General features: G+C 48.8%; 1 protein-coding gene across 2 annotated transcripts in view; it reads right to left on the bottom strand.

Moving 5' to 3' along the window:
* The window catches only part of FAM174B (family with sequence similarity 174 member B), a 143,422-nt gene that overhangs the window by 27,640 nt on the left and 94,836 nt on the right, over positions 1-20,946 (bottom strand). For both annotated transcript variants that reach the window (XM_069559936.1, XM_069559935.1), the window contains one exon: positions 11,858-13,372. In XM_069559936.1, coding sequence (XP_069416037.1) covers positions 11,858-12,417 — 560 coding nt within the window. In that variant the 5' untranslated portion in view covers positions 12,418-13,372. The remainder of the gene's footprint in view (positions 1-11,857; positions 13,373-20,946) is intronic.

Genomic DNA, 20,946 nt, shown 5'->3' with positions numbered 1-20,946 from the left:
CTGTGTGTTTATGTGGAATCTAAAAGAATGACACAGATTAGCTTATTTACAAAACAGAAATAAATTCACAGACTTAGAAAACAAACAGTCACCAACAGGGAATTATATTCACTACGGTAAGTCCCCTACGTGTAAACAAGTTCCATTTCAAGAGCACCTAAGTCCAAATCTGTTCATAAGTCCAACAAAGTTAGCCTCAGTACCTGACTAATACAATTGGCTATATAGCCATGTACTGAGGTAGGGTTACAATATTCTTCACACAAATAATACATCAAAAACTAACACACAAGATAAAGAAAACATCTTTACCCCTACAGTGCAGGACCTTGAAAAGCGCAGTAGTACTGCACAACAGCTGGCACTCGGGGGCTGGCACAGAGTGAACAGGCCAGAAGAGTTCATGATGGAGGAGGGAGGGGGGTGGGAGAGGGCAGAGATGAAGGGCCGTCGGCAACCGGAGACGGAGGGCAAGCAGTCATCACTCACGACTGATGTGACTAGACGTGCAAACGCACATTTGCATTTTAGAAAGTTTGCAACTTGGTTCATATATAGGGGACTTACCATACCTTGTGATAACCTATAACAGAAAAGAGTCTGGAAAAGAATATGTGTGTGTGTGTGTGTGTGTGTGTGTATAACTAAATACTTTTTTGTACACCTAAAACATTTCAAATCAACTCTAACAAAAAAACAAAAACGTTGTGCTGATCAAAACAAAGCACAAAAACATACCTGTGGGCCATCTGTCTGCAGCCTCTGACTTAGTTTCCTGACCACGGTTTAGTGGGACCTGGGTGCCACGCATGAGTGATGAAGAACAATACAGTTAAAATCATGGGCCTCGAGAGGTGGACTGATACGCATGGTCAACTGAGGTCTGGGATCTGCTCAGCAGCAGCTCCCTGACCATGAAGAGGTGCTGGTCGTCACCTGCACAGCTGAGCAGTTCCTTTCCTCTCCTGGCACCATCCCCGAGGGATTAACAAAGTGACACCATCATCAGCAGAGCCCAAAACCCACCTGGAGCCCCGAAGCCCCAGTGTTCCTGGGGCTTACACAGGACCAGAGGCAATGCAGGCCAGCGAACCCCAACCAGCTCAACGACAGCCTTGGAGTTCTTCTTCGTAACACCTCAGGGTTACGCCTCCACCCGGTCCCCTTTCCTTCCTTTGGTCCCTGAGGGACAGATCCACCTCTCGTTCGAGAAAAGAGAAGCATGGCCTGGTCTGACCTGTTTGAGGAGTCACGTGACATGCGGTAACAGCAAATGTCCCAAGACCTGCTCCTCCCTCCAGCTCCCAGGCGTGTTTGCAAAGGGTTGGGTCCACTCTGCCCACACGGGAAGTGCCAGGCAAGGGCAGTGAGGCTAAAGGCAGAGGGAGGAAGCCCCTCGGGCAGCTCTGCTGGGGCACGGGCAGCAGCATGAGGACCAGGAGGGACTCTCTGGTGGACCCAGGGAGCCCAAACACAGCCCGGAAATTCAGGGGTCGCTGTGCTCACGACACACGTCTTAAGTGACCCTCTCAGCATCCCTGTGCCCCTGCCATGTGGCAGTGGGTTGGCCCTTGCCACCACCAGCCCCGCTCAGGGCTAGCCACTTCTCAAGGGCACTCCCAACCTCTCTACCCCCGGCCGAGACATCCAGCTACGTGGCTGGCATCTCTGTGGCATTTCTGTCACACTCTTTCTCACCGAGCCTTCTCCCCTGCCAGACCACCCCTTCACCAAGGTGGGGAGGATGCTGGATCAGAAATCAGACCCCTGGGACTCCCCTGGTGGTCCAAGGACTGAGCATCTGCCTTCCAATACAGGCAACCCAGGTTCCATCCCTGGTCTGGGAACATGCCACATGCCGCGGAGCAACTAAGCCTGTGCCCGCAACGACCAAGCCCACGCGGTCTGGCGTCCACGCTCGGCAACAAGAGAAGCCATGCAGTGAGGAGCCCACACACTGCAATGAAGACCCAGCACAGCCATAAATAAATCCATAAAGAAAGGAAGAAATCAGACTCCTGTCCTTCACCAGCCTCACGGCCAGGAGCAAGACACTCCATCACTCTGCACCTTGATTTACTCATCTGCCAAACGGGATTCGGAGAGTACACTCCAAGGAATGAGGAAGCATGTCAAGTGTGTGATACAGAGCCTGGCGCACAGTAAGGGCTTAATATTAGTTGCTATTATTATTACTGTCACCATGATCCCCAAGTGATTATTTTCACGAATGCTGTCCACCGTAACACCTGCCCAGCCAGCTGGTCCTGAAGGACCCTCTGCTTCTCCTCCCACCCCGTCAGGTCCTAATCCTCCTCACTTCTCCCCACATGCCCTTCCCTGACCACTGAGTACCCCATCAAAGTCCCTGGGGCTTTGATAGGTCCTTTTGCAACTTATCAAGTACTGCTTTTGACACATGACTCCCTACAGAATTGGACTGTTTCTTACCTGCCAAGGAAAACTACACAAAGGCATCATCCCATCTCCCAAACTGAACTGGAAACTCCTCACCTTGACTGTTTCTTCCACACCGTCTAGTCTTCCAGTGAAAGTGAAAGTGTTACTCACTCAGCCGTCCAACTCTTTGAAACCCCATGGACTGTGCCTCTGTCCACGGAATTCTCCAGGCAAGAGTGGGTTGCCATTTCCTTCTCCAGCCAGTCTCATTAAACACACTGGAAGGATCTCTCCATCCACTCAGCCATCTCTCTGCTAGCTCCTTAGCTGAGCTTCAGGGAGAACCACATGACTGGTCTAAAGCCAAGCCCACCACATCTGAGCATCAGCACACCTGGGCTAGAGCCTTACTCTTCCAACAAACTCACTGAGTGAGCTTAACAAACCCTTCCCATTTCTGGGCCTCAGTTTCCTCATCTGTACTATGGGTAGAAGGAGCAAGCCCAGTGGAGCTCTGAGTGCAAAGAAACCCCACACCCAAGAGGTTACAAGCCCCTGAGGCCCTCCCGGGCCTGAGGAGCCCTGTCCAGGCTCTGCCATAGCCCCTCTTCTGCTCCACACCTGCCAACGAGAAGGGACTGCCTTCTCCCGGCACCCTAGAGATGAAGTCTGGATTCCTGGCAGATCACCTCAGATTAAATACAGATTTTTTAATAGTGAAACCATGCCAACATGATTCTAAATTCATGGTTCCAGAATTTCCCTTTGTAAATAGAACCAAAACATCAGTCATAAAACTAAAATTCCACTCACAAGCCATGAAACCTTCTCTGCTAAATCCTGGAGGGCTTCCCTCCTGAGACATTCTCCTTACATAATTTCCTGCAGACATTGACACTGGAGACCCCCACCCCACCCATACTTGTGCCCCGCCACACCTCAAGAAGAGCCTGTGTTTGCAAAGCCCCCAAACTCAATGGGTACATGGACACAAGAGCTTGTGAGCAAAGCCAGCTCATCTGGAGGGCTCAGGTTTAAATTAAAGAGGGATTTTCGTCCCTTTCCAATTTGATAGAAGAACTCAGTGGCAGGTCCTGGGGCCCCGCAGGCCTGGCAGTAAGGACAGTTATGAGGCACTCCTTCCCCAGAGAAATTCAGTAGTGGGGGGGACGGACCCTATGTGGGGTCCTCAGTGTCCAGGGAGGCTCACACAGGCTAAAGAGTCACCAGTTTCACTTCGGAAAGGCTCAGAAGCAGATGCACCTGTCTGAGGATCCTGGCCATATGGCTGAATCCTCATTTACTGGCAGAAGCAAGACCGAAAGGTTGGGCATAGTTGCGTCTGTTTTCCGGGTCATTTTTTCAATATAATAGGAGACACCTGGGTGCTCAAAGGAGAGCCAGGGACTTGATAGACCCAGTCTCACTGCAAACACCCCAACAGCCCTGAGCAGCAGGTACTTTAATTAGCACTGGGAAGCAGAAGCCCAGAAAAGCTAGGTCACCTGCTCACAGAGACAGCCAGGAGGTGCCCACCTGCACTACTGGCGTCAGGGGCTGGCACTGGTGAGCGGCTCTGTCCTGGGCACTGGAGAATGCCCACCAGCAGCCTCTCTGGCCACAAAATGCCCCCTCACCAAGTCATGACAACCAAAAACATCCCCGGAAATTGCCAGACGATTTGAATTTGGGAGATAAAATAGACATATTTGGGTCTATAGACACATTTGTTCATTTGGGGCCAAATGACCCCAAGGCAGGCAGAATCCGCCCTAGGAAAGAAACCCTGAAAGCCCTGACTCCTCCCACATGCAAAGCTTTCCAGTGTTGTGCTAGTTTCTACTCCACAGCACCGCGAGCCAGTCATGTGCACAGCTGCACCCCCTCTTTCTCTAATCTATTCTCAGGTCACCGGAGAGCAGCAAGCAGGCTTCTCGGCATGGTCTGCACTGCACGGCAGGCTCTCATCGGTGCTCTCTTCTCTGCACTATCTCTGCACTGCACGGCAGGCTCTCATCGGCGCTTTCTTCTCAGCACGGTCTACACTGCACGGCAGGCTCTCATTGGCGCTCTCTTCTCGGCACTGTCTGCACTGCACGGCAGGCTCTCATCGGTGCTGTCCTCTCGGCACTATTTCTGCACTGCACGGCAGGCTCTCATCGGCGCTCTCTTCTCGGCACTGTCTGCGCTGCACAGGAGGCTCTCATCCGCGGTCTGTTCCATTCTGCTGTTGCTGTGGTTCATCGCCCAGTAGCGTCTGGCTCTTTGGGACCCCAGGGACGGCAGCACTCCAGGTGATGACGGGGCCTCACCACCTCCCACAGTTTGCCCAAGTTCATGTCGCTTCTTTCGGGGATTCCATCCAGCCATCTCATCCTCTGATAGCCCTCTTCTCCTTCTGCCCTCACTCTTTCCCAGCATCAGGGACGTTTATACCATGTGAAAAACAGAGGCCATTATACAGAGCATCAGTGGTGTACATATGCCAGCCCCAGCCTCCCAATTCCCCCCACCTCCCTTCCCCCTTTGGTATCCATACATTCGTTCTCTTCAGTCTCTGCATCTGTGCTTCTGTTTCTGCTCTGTAAATCAGGTCGTCTTTGCCAATTTTTTTCAGATTCCACATACCTGCATTACTATACTACATTTATTTTTCTCTAACTTACCTCACTCTGGTTGACAGTCTCTTCTCTAACTTGGTGGAGATCTCAATCAAGGGCATGCTCCCTCCCCTCTTTGCTTTTAATCTGGATTTTTGCTGAGTTAGATTTATTTAACACTTCCTTCACTGTGGTGTATAAAATTAAACACCCACGGGAACTGGATGAAAGTACAAACTTCCAATAAGACCAGTAAGTCCTGGGGATGGAGCGGGTACCATGACTATAGCTAACACTGCTGTGTGGTAGACAGGCAAGTTGCTAAGACCACAAAATTCCTCATTACCAGGAAAAAAAAAAAACTATCTCTTTTCCTTTTGGGGGATCTATCAGAGACGATGGGTGTTAACTACGTTTACTGTGGTCATCATTTCATAGTGTACATAACCAAGTCGTTATGCTGTCCATGGAAACTTACATAGTGTGGTATGTCTGTGTTATCTCCATAGAACTGGAAAACAAAGAAAAAAGGAAATTACTCTGCAAAGCAAAACCTAAGATAGATATGTTTCACAGCTATCACTCTTCCCTTAATTCAAAACTGTAACCAAGCAATTAAAAAGGACCTCCTGATAAACAAGGTACAGCACAGGGAACTATTTTCAATAGCCTATGATGAACCATATGGAAAAGAGTAGGATAAAGATTGTCTATGTGCGTAACTGAGTCACTTTGCTGCACAGCAGTAATTAAACACATCATTGAAAATCAATCATACTTCAATAATTTTTTTTAAAATGACCTCCTGGTGCTACACAAGCGCCACAAACCCAAAGTCATAAAAAGGGGTTTAACTTTGTAACCAGAGCCCTGCCCAAAACTCCAACTTTTTAAAATAATATTTATATGCTAATGAGCAATAAATAACTAAAAACATTTCAGATACTTGCCCCAAAATACTGAAAGTATTAAGCTTCTATATTTTCTCTTAAATAACTTTCATTCTCTGGACAAACAATGGGAGATGTGGGGATCCCAGGAGAAGCAGGAAATGTTCTGGCTGCTTTTCAAAGACCTGGCTTAGTAATTAACTAAGCTTCCGCGGTTCCAGCATCTTCAGGCTGTGACGGCGTGTATCTTTGCCATTGATCCAAGTGCGACAGCTGGGCAATATCAGATCACCTAGAATTTGTCTTCCTCCTCGTCCCCCAGGAAGCACCAAAACAAACCCTCCTTTCAGATAAGACGATTTTACAGAGCTTTTGAAATAAAGGGGTGGGCAGGCAGCCAACAGAGATCTGGGAGAAACCTGGCCTGGCAAGAGAGCCGGGAGCTTCCCAGGATGAGGAAAGGAGAGTCGTGGTTTCAGGTGGCACTCTGTGACTTGTCTCCACCTCGTTCATAAGACACCAGAGAGTAAAGTCAGATTCCCCTGGCTCTCAAAGGGTAGAGCCTGATCTCAGAGAGCGTGGGGCGGGGGAGGGCAAATGGTTCTGATCAGCAGCTACTGGGCGTTACACGCGTTATCCCCAAGTCCATGCAACCCCATGAGATGCTTCCTAACATCCAAACCCAGAGGAGTTTTCTACTTCCTAAACACAGCTTCTTTGTTTATTTCCTTCCAGCTCTCATAACCATGTAACCAGTAACAGACACAGGAGGGCTGACCCTACTGCAAGCCAGGCAGAACTGCACACACACACACACACACACACACAAAGGTACCCTCACCAACAGGCACTAAAACTGCCTTTCCCTCCTCCAAGTTTGTCTACAGTCTTCAAATAGTTTTCCATAATGATTCCAATACATTAAAAAGCTGTATGATTCTGCAGGTGGAACACCAGATTGATTAATATGTATGGGAAATAAATTTAATTATAAAATGAATATGTATGGGAAGAGACAGCGGCTCAACCTCAGGAAGAAGTGGAGATCTGCAAAAACAAGTAGAGAGATGCCCAGTCATACCCAAGAGAGGACAGATGAGAAAAGAGAGCAGCTAAGAGGTCTGACTAATAGAGCAGACCCCAAAAGTTCTCACTGCCAGGAAAAAAAATCTACTTTTTTTTTTTGGAAAACATTAGAAATTCAGATAATACTAAGTGTCAGATATGATGGGAGGATCTGAGAGTCCCAGATACTGAGGGTGGGAGGGTAAGCTGATACATCCTCAAGGAAGCCAAGTAACAGCACCCCTGGGACCCAGAAGCCCCACTGCGAGGGGTCCACCCCACTCTTACACAGGTCCTCAGGAGAACACATTTAAGGGGGCAGCAGACAGTTGAGTGCACAGAGAGAAAATGAATAAATGTCCGCTGAAAGGAAATTCAGACAATGTAGAAATATATCATAAATAATAAGTACATAATAAATAAATAATAAAGAATCATGCGGACATAGAGAACAGACGTGTGCACACAGCCGGGGATGGAGAGTGCAGGATGAATTGAGAGAGTAGCATTGAAACATATACATTGCCACATGCAACATAGACACCCAGTGGGAAACTGCTGTGTAACACACAGAGCTCAGCCCAGCGCTCTGTGACAACCTAGAGGCTGGGGTGGGGTGGGGGGTAGGAGGGAGGTTCGAGAGGGAGGGGACACATGTATGCCTAAGGCTGATTCATGCTGACGTACAGCAGAAGCCAACACAACGTTGGAAAGCAATTACCCTCCAATTAAAAAAAAAATGTTTGAGTATCTCCCACAGTCACGTGTGTACACACAAAAAATTCTTTGCACATTCATATATATATTAATTTATCTATTGATGAGATCATACTACACATGCTTTTAGTAACCTGTTCCACTTAACAGTATGTAGTGTTAGACCAACATCATTTTTCACAGCTGCACAGTATTCCATTACAAAGACTACCATAATTTGTGTAATCAACTGTTAGATATCAAGCTTACTTAAACATTTTCACTATTAAACAGAACTGCTCTGAACTTCATTGATCATGCATCTTTGCTTCTTCTTTGAAGTAATAAAATTTAAAGCAAAGAATAGATATCGCAGTAAAAAATGTGTGTACCTTAGAAATGGAATTGCTTGATTAAAAGCATATACCTTTCTTTGCTTCTAAGTTTAACAGTTTCCTTGGATCCACATTCTTTCTGCTGTCTAGTAAAGTGACTCCTTCAGGGAAAACAGACACGTGGGCTAGCAATAACACTTACTACACTCTCCCTCTCTTCTCTGTATCCATCGTCATGGAAATGGTGGCCCCCATCCAGACAAACTCTTACCTCACAGGCTCCTTGCACTAGCCACATAGCTCATGACAGAGACATTCTGGGAAGCACCAACAAGGCAAAATACCTAGGGGTTCATTCATTTGCTAAAAATATCCGTAATAGATGCCAGCTTGTGCTTGGAGCCCCAGGAGGCGTTAGAGAGGCACAAATGAGTACGGGCCAGTCTTGCTCTTAGGAGCCCTCCACCTGGGACATCCAGTGACGCTCTTGACCCCGAGTCAAAAATTCAAATCTCGAGTGTGCTCTGGGAGCACTGGGGGGCCCTGGCTGGGGGGCTTCTCAGAGGAGGTGACACCCCAGCAGGCAAACAGCAGTGAGCTGGTCACAACGTCTTGGCAGCGGAGGGGACTTGATGCAGAAGATCGGAGTGACATGCGGAGCTAAGGCCACAAGATGCCCCTGGAGGACCCCTGGACGTCCAGCAGGGCTGGGGCAACCGGCAGAGCTGAGATGGAGGCTTGAGAGGGAACGGGACTCCAGGTACGAAAAGCCAGCTGGTAGGAACACTGAGGAGCCCGTGCCTGCGGGGATGGGAGGGCAGAAGGGTGAGAACAGAGGAGGATGCACGGGAGTGGAGACAAGGCTGGCTGCAGGAACACCGGGCTGAAGGACACTGCTGTGACTCCAGAGACAGAGCAAAGTGAGCCAGAAGCACCGGCAGGTGGAGGGGCGCCCCAGGGGAGACGACACAGGGAGACTGGGGGTAGAACGGCCAGGACGTGTTCACTGCAGGCCAAGGAGCTAGGAGGATGTCCACCCAGGGCAACAGGCCTTCAAGAAGCCTGATGAAGGCAGCCTGCAGGGGCCTGCAGAAAGGCCACAGTATACACCCTGGGCTTACAGTGTTCTAGAATCTACTATACAACTTGGCCCACACTCCCTGGGCTTCCCTGGCTGTTCAGACAGTGAAGAATCTGCCTACAATGCAAGAGATCCAGGTTCAATCCCTGGGCTGGGAAGATACCCTGGAGAAGGGATAGGCTACCCACTCTAGTAACCTCGGCTTTCCCTGGTGGCTCAGACGGTAAAGAATCCACCTGCAATGCGGGAGACCTGCCATTCAATCCCTGGCTTGGGAAGATCCCCTGGAGGAGGGCATGGCAGCCCACTCCAGTATTCTTGCCTAGAGAGTCCTCGTGGACAGAGGAGCATCGGGGGCTGCAGCCCATGGGGTCGCAAAGAGGCAGACGCGACTGAGAGACTAATACTGCCATGGTCACTGAGATGCAATTCTCCTCTCTGCCAAGGGGCACGTGGGGCCGCACTGTCTACCATCAGGGCCTTTCCCAGCTGTCTGACGCTGTCCACATCAGAACCGGGGTGCCAGCTGTCCCCCCTGGAAACTCGACCCCACAAGAAGAAGGCCATAACCTGCCTCTCCTGAGAAATCGGACCCTCTCTGCACAGTCAGCTCCCTGGGCGGCAAGGGCCCGTCCTCTCCAGCTCAGACGCGCACCCTCACATCTGGCCGCAGGCTGCTGAGTGTTCTCCCGCCTCTCCTGGGTAATAAGGAGCAGACTGGCAAAATAGTTCAAATACCTTCTGAAAAAGTACACCGCCTTGTGGGCTGGGAGGCCTATTTTGAGCAAAATGTTTCAAACCCCCAGGCTCAGAGCTGCTCTGGGGCATTCATGTTCAATGTAACCAAGTGATTGGGGAGGCCGTAAAGGATGACGGACACATCCGATGATGGCCAGGCCGTGCCTCGGCACAGGATGGGACGTGCCCACCCTCCAGGACTGTCTGTTGAGTGGGGGAGCCACCAGCCTGACATGAGAAGGGCCATCTGGAGGATGAACAAGTTTTGGGCTGGGGGCAGCCAAGAAGGGAAGGGACCTCCTGGCCCCTATGTGCAGGAAAACGACCCAGAGGAAGGGGCGTGGGAGCCGGGCCCCGGTGGACGCGTGCAGTCACAGTAAGCGTGTGGCAGGGACAGGCCCAGGAGTGGAAAACACACAAGCTGGCAGCCGGGAGTGTAAGGAGAGAGGCGACGAGTGGTCCAGAGGACGGGCGGATGGCCTCAAGGTGCTCCAGGGCTAATTTCAAGGCGCCCGAATGCCACACCCAGGTAGTGGCTACAGGGAGCCACTGAAGTTTGCAAGCAGAGGAAGGAGGGCAGGGGGAACGATGGGGTGCAGAGGGGATCAGGGGATCAGCAGACAGGGGAACAACGTGGCTGGAGCCAGGAGAGGGGAGGAGAGGGGATGGAGGAGGAGAATGTGGGCCCACAGTGCTCCCTTCTCCATTTTTTCAGGACCACAGGCATATTTAATCCCGTGGACCCACAAAGAAACACCTTGCCTCCAAGTCACACAGAAACCAGCAGCAAACCTCAAGGGAGAGCTCCCAGACCTGCCTTTGCAGATCTGGTTTCTGCTCCCGCTCTGAAAATGCTCATAAGCCCCTGGCCCCAAACCTCCAACAGCTGATCAAACACCCAAGCACTCTGTGTAAACTCAGAAGGGGAGGGAACAGGCTGTGACAAACTGACACACATACGCCCAGATTTCCCGGAGGCCCGCCTGAGTAACAGGATACATTTGGTTCATTTCCTGCAAAACTAGTATTTCCCAGCCATGGGGGGAAACACAGCCCTCCCTGCATTGCCTGTAGCCCTCTCCAGCTCCCTACTCCAGACAGTCTTCCTAATTTCCCACTTTCTCCCTGAACTTGAGAAACCTACAACAGCCTCTCTAAGATCTCTCACATCTAGGCAGAAAGTCACCGAGGTCACCAAGGGCCGCCAAACGTCCTGGAGCCCAGCTCCAACTCTCTGGCTCAAAAAACTGTGCCTCCAACAGGTATCCTGGAATCAGCCCACCCGATAGACACTGCTTCTTTTGGTAGCAGAATCAATGAAAAGAAAAAAAGCAGGTGGCACATCAGAGACCCGAAAAGGAAACAGAGGGTGGGTACTGCGGACCTGGGTTCGAACCCTACTTCCACCATTGAGTTTACTTGGGTAAGCCACCTTGCCTCTCCGGAAAATTTTTCATCTGTGAAAGAAGTATAAAAATAAAATCTGCGTAAGGCTGTCAGAATTCGAAGCGCTACTGTTAGTGTTAAGCATTAGCGGAAAGTTAAAAGGAATTCAATATTTTATACATGAATACTTTTACGTATACATATGCATGTGTTACGGGCTTCCCTGGTGGCGCTAGTGGTAAAGAACCCGCCTGCCAATGCGGGAGACAGAAGAGCCACGGGTTCGATCCCTGGGTCGGGAAGATCCCCTGGAAAAGGGCATGGCCAACCACTCCTGTCTTCTTGCCTGGAGAATCCCATGGACAAACGAGCCTGGCGGGCTACAGACCGTGGGGTCGCAAAGAGTAGGCCACGACTGAGTGGCTGATCACATGTCTATACATATGCATATATACATATGTATACATTTATCGTTCAAACAGGAGAAAATTCCAGTGTGCAGGAGGGAAAAAGCCTGCGGGGCAGGGCCGAGAGTCCCGGGGTAGCACAAGCGCAGCCCGGCTCCCGCGCCGAGCGTCTGATGTGCGCGCTGATGCCGAGGGCGCGCGGTGACGGCGGGGCGGCGGGGCGGACTGGCCGCGGGGCTGCAAGGGGCGGCGGACCCACCTGAAGACTCGCAGCAGCAGGCAGGCGATGAGGAAGGCGGTGAAGGCGCAGGCCACGATCACGGCCGCCTTCAGGGTGGGCAGGTCGCGGAGCAGGCTGGAGATGCGGGTCACCAAGGCGTCGCCGCTGCTGTTGGAACCGCCGCCGCCGCCGCCGCCGCCGCCCGCCGCCTCCCCGGACCCGGTGCCGGTGGCGTTCCCGGGCCCCGGGCCGGGCGGCGGCCGCGGCTGGCGCTCGGCTCCGGGCTGCGGAGGGGCGGCGGACCGGGCTCTGCTGGCGCGGGCGGCGGGCGCGCCCAGGAGCGCGAGCAGGAGCAGCAGCAGCAGCAGCCGCGCGGGCGGCGGCGCGGCGCGCATGGTGCGGGCCGGCGGCGCGGGGGCCGGGCGGCGCGCGCGCGGCGGAGCCCCGAGTCCCGCAGCGGCGCCGCGGTCTGGCCCGGGTCCTCCCGCGGCGGAGCCCGGCGGCTGCGCGGTGCTTGGCAGGAAGCTGCGGCGCCCGGAAGAGTCCGCGCCGCCCGCGGCCGCGGCCGCCGCCGCCACCAACACGTTGCACCGAGTCATTCGACGGGCCACGGCCCCACGTGGGCGGGGCAGGCCACCAGGCCGGGTGCGGGCTGCGCTGTTCCCCCGGGGACCTGGGACACCCTGGGAGAAGTAGCAGTCGCCAGGAGCTGTGCTGCACGTCACACGTTTTATCTCTTTGATATCGGCAGCCCCCGTAGGAGACAGGTATTGCCGTTACCCTCCTTTAAGAGCTGATTTAGCTCCCAGCAACTCAGATGGTGCCAGAGAATCAAAGACTCCATTCTACAGATGCGGAAACCGCAGCCTCCGAGGTGAATGAAGCGTGCGGCCGAATGCCCTGTGCACTCTGTATATTTATAGTTCAGCGTCTCCCCAGTCAGCTTCTTTTTTCCTAAGAGTGTCTTATCTCATGGCTTCGCTATTTCAAACATTTTGCACCTCTGCTTCTGAACTGGATTATGCTGCGTGCTAAGTAGCTTCAGTCGTGTCTGATTCTTTGGGACCCTATGGACTGTAGCCCACCAGGCTCCTCTGCCCATGGGTTTCTCCAGGCAAGAATACTGGAGTGGGTTGCCAGGCTCTCCGCCTCTTCTCAACCCAGGGATCCAACCCAGGTCTCCTGCATTGCAGGTGGATTCTTTACCACCTGAGCCACCAGGGAAGCCCAGTGTGCATTCCTGCCTTTGTACATTTGCTGTAGAATAGTCTTCCTCCTAGGTTGAAGTTTCGGCCCCCAGGGAGTAATTGGCTTGCTGCCTCTGGTTTGCAAGCTAGATGATAACTTCAGTGGAGAAAGACAGTTGAGGATGTTCCCGTGTGAGGCCCAAAGGTGGGACCTGATGAAGGGCACAAAGGGCCTTCCTCGATCGCTAGGAACTATCCTGCAGGCCTCCGGTTCCACATTTCAGCATGAGGCTGGATCCCTGCCGGAAACTCTCTGGTGACATGAGAGCTTAAGCATTCAGCGGCCTTAAACAGCTCACTCCTGGGCCTATTTTGTGAAGGAAAAAAAAAAAAAAAAAAAGCAACAGGTAAATAAAATACAGTACAATGTATCAGTTTGCTATTGCCGCCTAACAGATTATCCCCAAACTTCTCAGCTTAAAACACACACACATTTTATCAGGGTTTCTGTGGTTTAGGAATCTGAGCATAGCTTAGCAGGGTCCTCTGCTTCAGGGTCTCTCACAAAGGTGCAGTCGGTGCTGGTGGCTGGAGTCTCATCTGAAGGTTCAACTGGGGAAGGATCTGCATCCACACTCAGTCAGTGGTTTTTAGCCAGATTCGGCTCTTCATGGGCTACTGGACTGAAAGCCTCAGTTCCCCACTGGCTATTGGCCAGAGGCTGTGCACCATTCTTACCGTGTGGGCCTTTCCAGCATGGCAGCTGGCCTCATCAAAACATGCAGGTTTAGGACTTCCTGGTCTGGGAAGACCCCACGTGCCACAGAGCACCTAAACCCACGTGCCTCAACTACTGAGCTCAAGCTCTAGAGCCTGCAAGCCACAGCTACTGAGCCCACGCGCCCTAGAAACCATTCTCTGCCACAAGAGAGACCACTGCAATGAGAAGCCAGAGCACCAGAGCCAGAAAGCAGCCTCCAGTCCCTGCAGCTGGAAAACGCTGGTGTGCGGCAACACACACCCAGCATAGCCATAAATAAATATTTTCTTTTAATATGTAAGTCTAGAAGGCAGTGGAGAAAGTCTGTTAGCAAGACCAAAATCGTTGTCTTAGGAATCCTGACAACAGAAGCAACATCCCCACACCTTTGCTGTACTCTGCTGGTTGGAGGCAAGTTACAGATCTCATCGCAAGGGGAAGGGGGATATACAAGGGTGAGCGTGTCCAGAAGCAAGGATCACTGGGGCCATCTAAGAAACTGCCAGGAGACCCGGCTTCAATCTCTGGGCTGGGAAGATCCCCTGGAGAAGGGAATGGCTACCCACTCCAGTATTCTTGCCTGGAGACTTCCATGGACAGAGGAGCCTGGTGGGCTATAGTCCATGGGTTGCAAAGAGTCAAACATGGCTGAATGACTAACACACACACACACACACACACACACACACACGAAGCTGCCTGTCACTTATAATGTGATACATTTTGATTTACTGGGATGAACAACAAGCAGGTTATCAGAAGTCAACACCCAGGAGGTACTATTTGAAATGCATGCAGAATAGTCCAGTATGCCTCAGTGGTGAGAAATTTGGACAGATCACAAGCTTTAGGTCTCTTCCAACTCTCTAAAATACCACTTTATGTCAAAAAATATGTTGATAGAGAGCCAGCATTTTATCATATCATCATGATAGAATTCAGAAAAGAAATTTCTTAAAGAACCACTGCTTACGTCCATGATTTTGCAGGACTGCCCTCTAAGGCATAAACCTCAGATATCACAGGCTTAGATTTTTGTCCTTATCAGAAATCCCTCCATGGAGAGTTAAAGAAGTCCTGGGTTTTGGAGCCTCTATTCAGGATAAGAGGTTTGACCACTGAGTGGCCTTGGCTGAAAACTTACCCACAGAATCCAAGTCTTTAATGTCTAAAGTGAGGATGGCCATACTTAGCTCAGAAAGGTCACTGGAATTAACCCTAAGAAGGGAGAAAACATTTGTCTCCTATCCTTCTTTTACCACAGTTCATGGACTGGGGTAGACGTGCTTGATTGTTTAACACCAAGAATTACATAACTTAACACCAAGAATGTACATAACCCACCACCAAGAATGTACATAAATGTTAGATTATTTTAGTAAAGTGAAACTTTAGAACCTTTCCTTCTTCCTGATTACTTGCTGTGCAAATCATCACAATGAACTTACTTATAAACTGCCCTAGAGTTCCTTAAACATTTTGAATCAACTGTTGACTTAAAAAATATTCACAACCTAAAAGCTGAGAGTTATGTTTTATTCAGTGGGAATTTTTAGGACTTCAAGCCCAGGAGACAGCATCTGAAGTGATCCTGGGAGAACTGCTCTGAAGAGGTGAGGGAAGGAGCCAGGTTATATAGAGGTTTGGCCACAAAGTACAAGTAGTCTGAACGTCACGAGATGACTGTTGATTAAAGAAAACCAGATATCCCAAGTTAAGGAATTTAGCGCTTCTCTTTGTATGGGAAGATGCAAGAGTCTGGGCTCGCTGAAATCATCCCTTCTCTACGCACCTCCTCTCTCTGGGGCCAGTATCCCGTGTTTTTTCCATCCTGGGCTTCCTTGGGGCTCACTGTAGGGAGTGACTGCAGGCTGATGCCTGCCAGGTAGCACGTTTTCTTCTCCTTCCTGGGTGTTCTTAGGCCTCACCACCTCATATTGGAGGGCTGCAATTGCTGATGGTTGTGACATCCTTATTTACTGATATGGCGGGAAATGCTTCATTTCTCACAACCAACCACAAACAATAATCTTTTTAACATGGAACACTGGTGACTGGCAACAGAAAGCAACTTGGGCTGATTTCAGGAAAAGAGAGTTTATCGGAAGCATGGTGGATTGCCTCTAGAATCAACGGCAAGCTAAAGCAGAAGTTCTAAAAGTATGGTCTGGGGCTCCTGGGGTCCCTGAGACCCTTCCAGGGAAACTGAAAAGTCAAAATGAATTCTGTAATAACAGTAAGATGTTATTTGGCTTTTTCACTGATGATGCAAAAGCTATCGTGATGAAAACTGATGCTTTAGCATGAATTAAGACAAACTGTACTCATAGTAGGAGAAGGCAATGGCAACCCACTCCAGTACTCTTGCCTGGAAAATCCCATGGATGGAGGAGCCTGGTAGGTTGCAGTCCATGGGGTCGCTAAGTCAGACATGACTGAGCGACTTCACTTTCACTTTTCACTTTCATGCATTGGAGAAGGAAATGGCAACCCACTCCAGTGTTCTTGCCTGGAGGATCCCAGGGACGGGGGAGCCTGGTGGGCTGCCATCTATGGGGTCGCACAGAGTCAGACACGACTGAACTGACTTAGCAATAGCAATACTCATAGTGATTGCATTCTTTATGACCATGCACAGCAGGGAAAAAAAAAAAAAAAAAACAAGAGTCACTTTCACTTTATAATGTCCTTGATAGAGTCATGAAATGATTAAACCTTGACCCTTGAGAAGGGAACATTTTACTGTTAGATGTGATGAAATGAGAAGTATGCATAAACCACTATTTCTGCATTATGAGCCATGATGACTGTCTCGAGATAAAGCAAGTGTGCGATTCTTAGAGCTGCAAACTGAACCAGCCACTTTTTTCATGGAATGTCATTGTTAATCAAAACAGTGCCTGACAAACTTCAAACCTGGTCCTTGGCAGTGCCTGCTAAGTTGCTTCAGTCATGTCTGACTCTTCGCAACCTATAGACTGGAGCCTTCCAGGCTCCTCTGTCCGTGGGAGTCCGCAAGAATCCCGAAACAGGTTGCTATTACCTCCTCCAGGGGGTCTTCCTGACTCAGGGATCAAACCTGCATCTCTTATGTTTCCTGCAGTGGCAGGCAGGTTTCTTTACCTCTAGCGCCACCTGGGAAGCCCCAGGTCTCTGGCGAGCACTTTCTCAAAAAATGAGCAAGAATGAGTCTGTCGTTTCAATGATAGTTACTGATAGTATTGTAAGCAATGACAAAATTCAAACCTTCAAGCTAAAATCTCAATTTTGAGGAAAAACTTGTCAGTTAGGACTTTCTGCTGTGAGCTAAGCAACTTCCTAAGACTGCAGGACTCTTTTGATGAGCTTGATGGTCTTTTTGATATTATATATTGAAATATGTCAAAATTTGGAAGATCTGCTTAAATCAGCAAGCCAGTTCTTTTCTACACGGCCAAAGCACAATGTTACAGAATTATGTCTGGCTGAAAATTCCATTCAAAGTGCAAGATAGACTAATGGATTTCAAGGAAACAGAGTACAAAATTTCACTGATATGTTTCCAGGCTTCATAGTTGAACCAATCTTTAAGAAACTACTGCTCACAAATTTGGGTGTGAAATTAAAGGAGTACATCCATATATCTGAACAGGTTATTAAAATCCGCTTCCCTTTCCTAGCTGCATATCAGGGCAATGATGGATTTTTTTTTTTTCATTTCTCAACCCAAACAACAAATTGCAACACAATGAATTCAAAAGTGAATGTGGAAACCTACCTATTTTCTACTGTCAGACATTAAGCAGTTTTACCAAAAAATGTTAAAACAATGCCACTCTTCTGGATTTTTTTTGAAAAATAGTTATTTTCATAACAATGTGTCAAAGTTAACATATTTATTATTTTGTTTCTATTTGAATTAATATTTTTAGGATATTGTTGTTGTTCAGTCACTAAGTTGTGTCCAACTCCTTGTGACCCCATCAACAGCAGCACGCCAGGCTCCTATGTCCTTCACTATCTCCCAGAGTTTGCTCAAAGCCATGTCCACTGAGTTGATGATGCTATCTAAACATCTCATTCTCTGCTTTTGCCTTCACTCTTTCCCAGCATCAGGGTCTTTTCCATTAAGTCAGCTCTTCGCATCATGTGACCAAAGCACCAGAGCTTCACCTACAGCATCAGTCATTCCAGTGAATATTCAGGACTGATTTCCTTTAGGATTGACTGGTTTGATCTCCTTGCAGTCCAAGGGACTCCCAAGAGTCTTCTCCACCATCACAATTTGAAAGCATCAGTTCTTCAACGCTCAGCCTTCTTTATGGTACAACTCTCACATCCGTACATGACTACTGGAAAAACCATATTTTTGACTATACATACCTTTGTCAGATATGCAGATGACATCACCCTTATGGCAGAAAGCAAAGAAGTAAAGAGCCTCTTGGTGAAAGTGAAAAAGCAGAGTGAAAAAGTTAGCTTAAAACTCAACATTCAGAAAACTAAGATCATGGCATCTGGTCCCATCACTTCATGGCAAATAGATGGGGAAACAATGGAAACAGTGTCAGACTTTATTTTGGGGGGCTCCAAAATCACTGCAGATGGTGACTGCAGCCATGGAATTAAAAGACACTTGCTCCTTGGAAGGAAAGTTATGACCAACCTAGACAGTGTATTAAAAAGCAGAGACATTACTTTGCAACAAAGGTCCATCTAATCAAAGCTATGGTTTTACCAGTAGTCATGTATGGATGTGAGTTGGACTATAAAGAAAGCTGAGTGCCAAAGAATTGATGCTTTTGAACTGTGGTGTTGGAGAAGACTCTTGACACTCCCTTGGACAGCAAGGAGATCCAACCAGTCTATCCTAAAGGAGATCAGTCCTGAATATTCATTGGAAGGACTGATGCTGAAGCTGAAACGCCAATACTTTGGCCACCTGATGCAAAGAACTGACTCATTAGAAAAGACCCTGATTCTGGGAAAGATTGAAGGCGGGAAGAGAAGGGGACGACAGGGGATGAGATGATTGGATGGCATCACTGACTCAATGGACATGAGTTTGAGTAGGCTCTGGGAATTGGTGATGGACAAGAAGGCCTGGCGTGCTGCAGTCCATGGGGTCACAAAGAGTCAAACACAACTGAGCAACTGAACTGAACTGAACGAACCTTGTCAATGAAGTGATGTCTCTGCTTTTTAATATGCTGCCTATTTCCTTCCAAGGATGAAGTGCCTTTTAATTTCATGGCTGCGGTCACCGTTTACAGTGACTTTAGAGCACAAGAAAAGAAAATCTGTCACTGCTTCCACTTCTGCCCCTTTTATTTGCCATGAAGTGATGGGACCAGATGCCATGATCTTAGTTTTTTCTTTAGTGCTGAGTTTCAAGCCAGCATTTCCACTCTCCTCTTTCACCCTCATCAAGAAACTCTTTAGTTCCCCCTCACTTTCTGCCATTAGAGTGGTATCATCTGCATATCTGAAGTTATTGATATTTCTCCTGGCAATCTTGATTCCAGCTTGTGCTTCATGCAGCCTGGCGTTTCTCATGATGTACTCTGCACATAAGTTAAATGAGCAGGTGACCATATACAGCCTTGACGTACTCCTTTTCCTATTTGGAACCAGTCTGTTCTTCCATGTCCAGTTATAACTGTTGCTTCCTGACCTGCATACAGGTTTCTCAAGGGGCAGGTCAGGTGGTCTGGTATTCGCATCTCTTGAAGAATTTTCCACAGCTGCTTGTGATCCACACAGTCAAAAGCCTTAGTGTAGTCAATGAAGCAGAAGTAGATGTTTCTCTGGAATTGTCTTGCTTTCTCTGTGACCCAATTAATGTTGACAATTTGATCTCTGGTTCCTCTGCCTTTTAGGAACCCAGCTTCTACATCTGAAAGTTCTTGGTTCACACACTGCTGAAGGACCTTGACATTACCTTACTAGCATGTGAAATGAGATCTCTTGCAGTGTGATGTCAAGTGGGCCTTAGGAAGCATTACTATGAGCAAAGCTAGAGGAAGTGATGGAATTCCAGCTGAGCTGTTTAAAATCCTAAAAGATGATGCTGTTAAAGTGCTGCACTCAATATGCCAGCAACTTTGGAAAACTCAGCAGTGGCCACAGGACTGGAAAAGAACAGAGAAACTATAAGAGAAGAAATTTAGTCCCATAAACCTGTTATGCCTCCATTTCCTCACCAATAAAATACATATAATAAGAGAACCTGTCTTATGAGAGGATTTTCAGAACTAAATAAGTTAACACCTAAAATATGCTTAACACAGTATCAAAGAAATGGCAGATGGTCAGCAAATATTAATTATTAAGATGTCAGAGCAATGAAGAAGGAACATTGCAATAACTGAAAATACTTAACTATAAAATTGTTTTTCCAACCTTCAAGTCTCACCAATATGCAAGGGAGTTTCCAATACCCTGCATGGGACACCTCCAGGGACAGCTGCTGAAGAGCAAAGCTAGCAAGTAACTCAAGCAAGTAACCTAATCCTCCAAAACATCTACGTTCCCTTTTCCCTGGGATGCACAGGGCTTCCCAGCTGGCGCTAGCGGTAAAGAACCCACTCACCGATGCAGATGACATAAGGGACGTGAGTTCAGTCCCAGGATTGAGAAGTATCCCATGGACAGAGGAGCCTGGCAGGCTATAGTCCACGGGATCGCAAAGAGTCAGACATGACTGAAGCGACTTAGCATGCATGTAACAGCTGACTTAAAATGGAAGGCTGCTAAAGAAAAAAGATTAGGAGGAAATATATCAACACGTAAACAGAAACAATCCCTAAGTGTGCGGTCCATGTGAACCTGAAAGTGCTGGTCGCTCAGTCGTGTCTGACTCTTCGTGACCCCATAGACTGTAGCCCCCCAGGCTCCCCTGTCCATGGGATTCTCCCAGGCAAGAATACTGGAGTGGTTGCCATTCATGTTTCCAGGGGATCTTCCCAACTCAGGGATCAAACCTGATCTCCGGCATTGCAGGCGGATTCTTTACCGTCTGAGCCATGGGACATTTATATTTTTTTCCTTTCCTTACCAGAGTATCCTAGTCTCTGCGCAACCTTGTATTAATTTTGCATTTATTTTTTAACTTGTAGTGTATATTTTGAATCTGAGCTATTTTGTTGCCTAAAATGGATAATGACATGAATCCCCTTCTTAATATCACTCTGAGGGAAAGG

The sequence above is a fragment of the Ovis canadensis genome, chromosome 18 (assembly GCF_042477335.2).
Source record: "Ovis canadensis isolate MfBH-ARS-UI-01 breed Bighorn chromosome 18, ARS-UI_OviCan_v2, whole genome shotgun sequence".
NCBI classification, from domain to species: Eukaryota; Metazoa; Chordata; class Mammalia; order Artiodactyla; family Bovidae; genus Ovis; species Ovis canadensis.
Note: the sequence above shows the minus strand (reverse complement) of the source record. Positions and strands in the feature narration are given on the sequence as shown.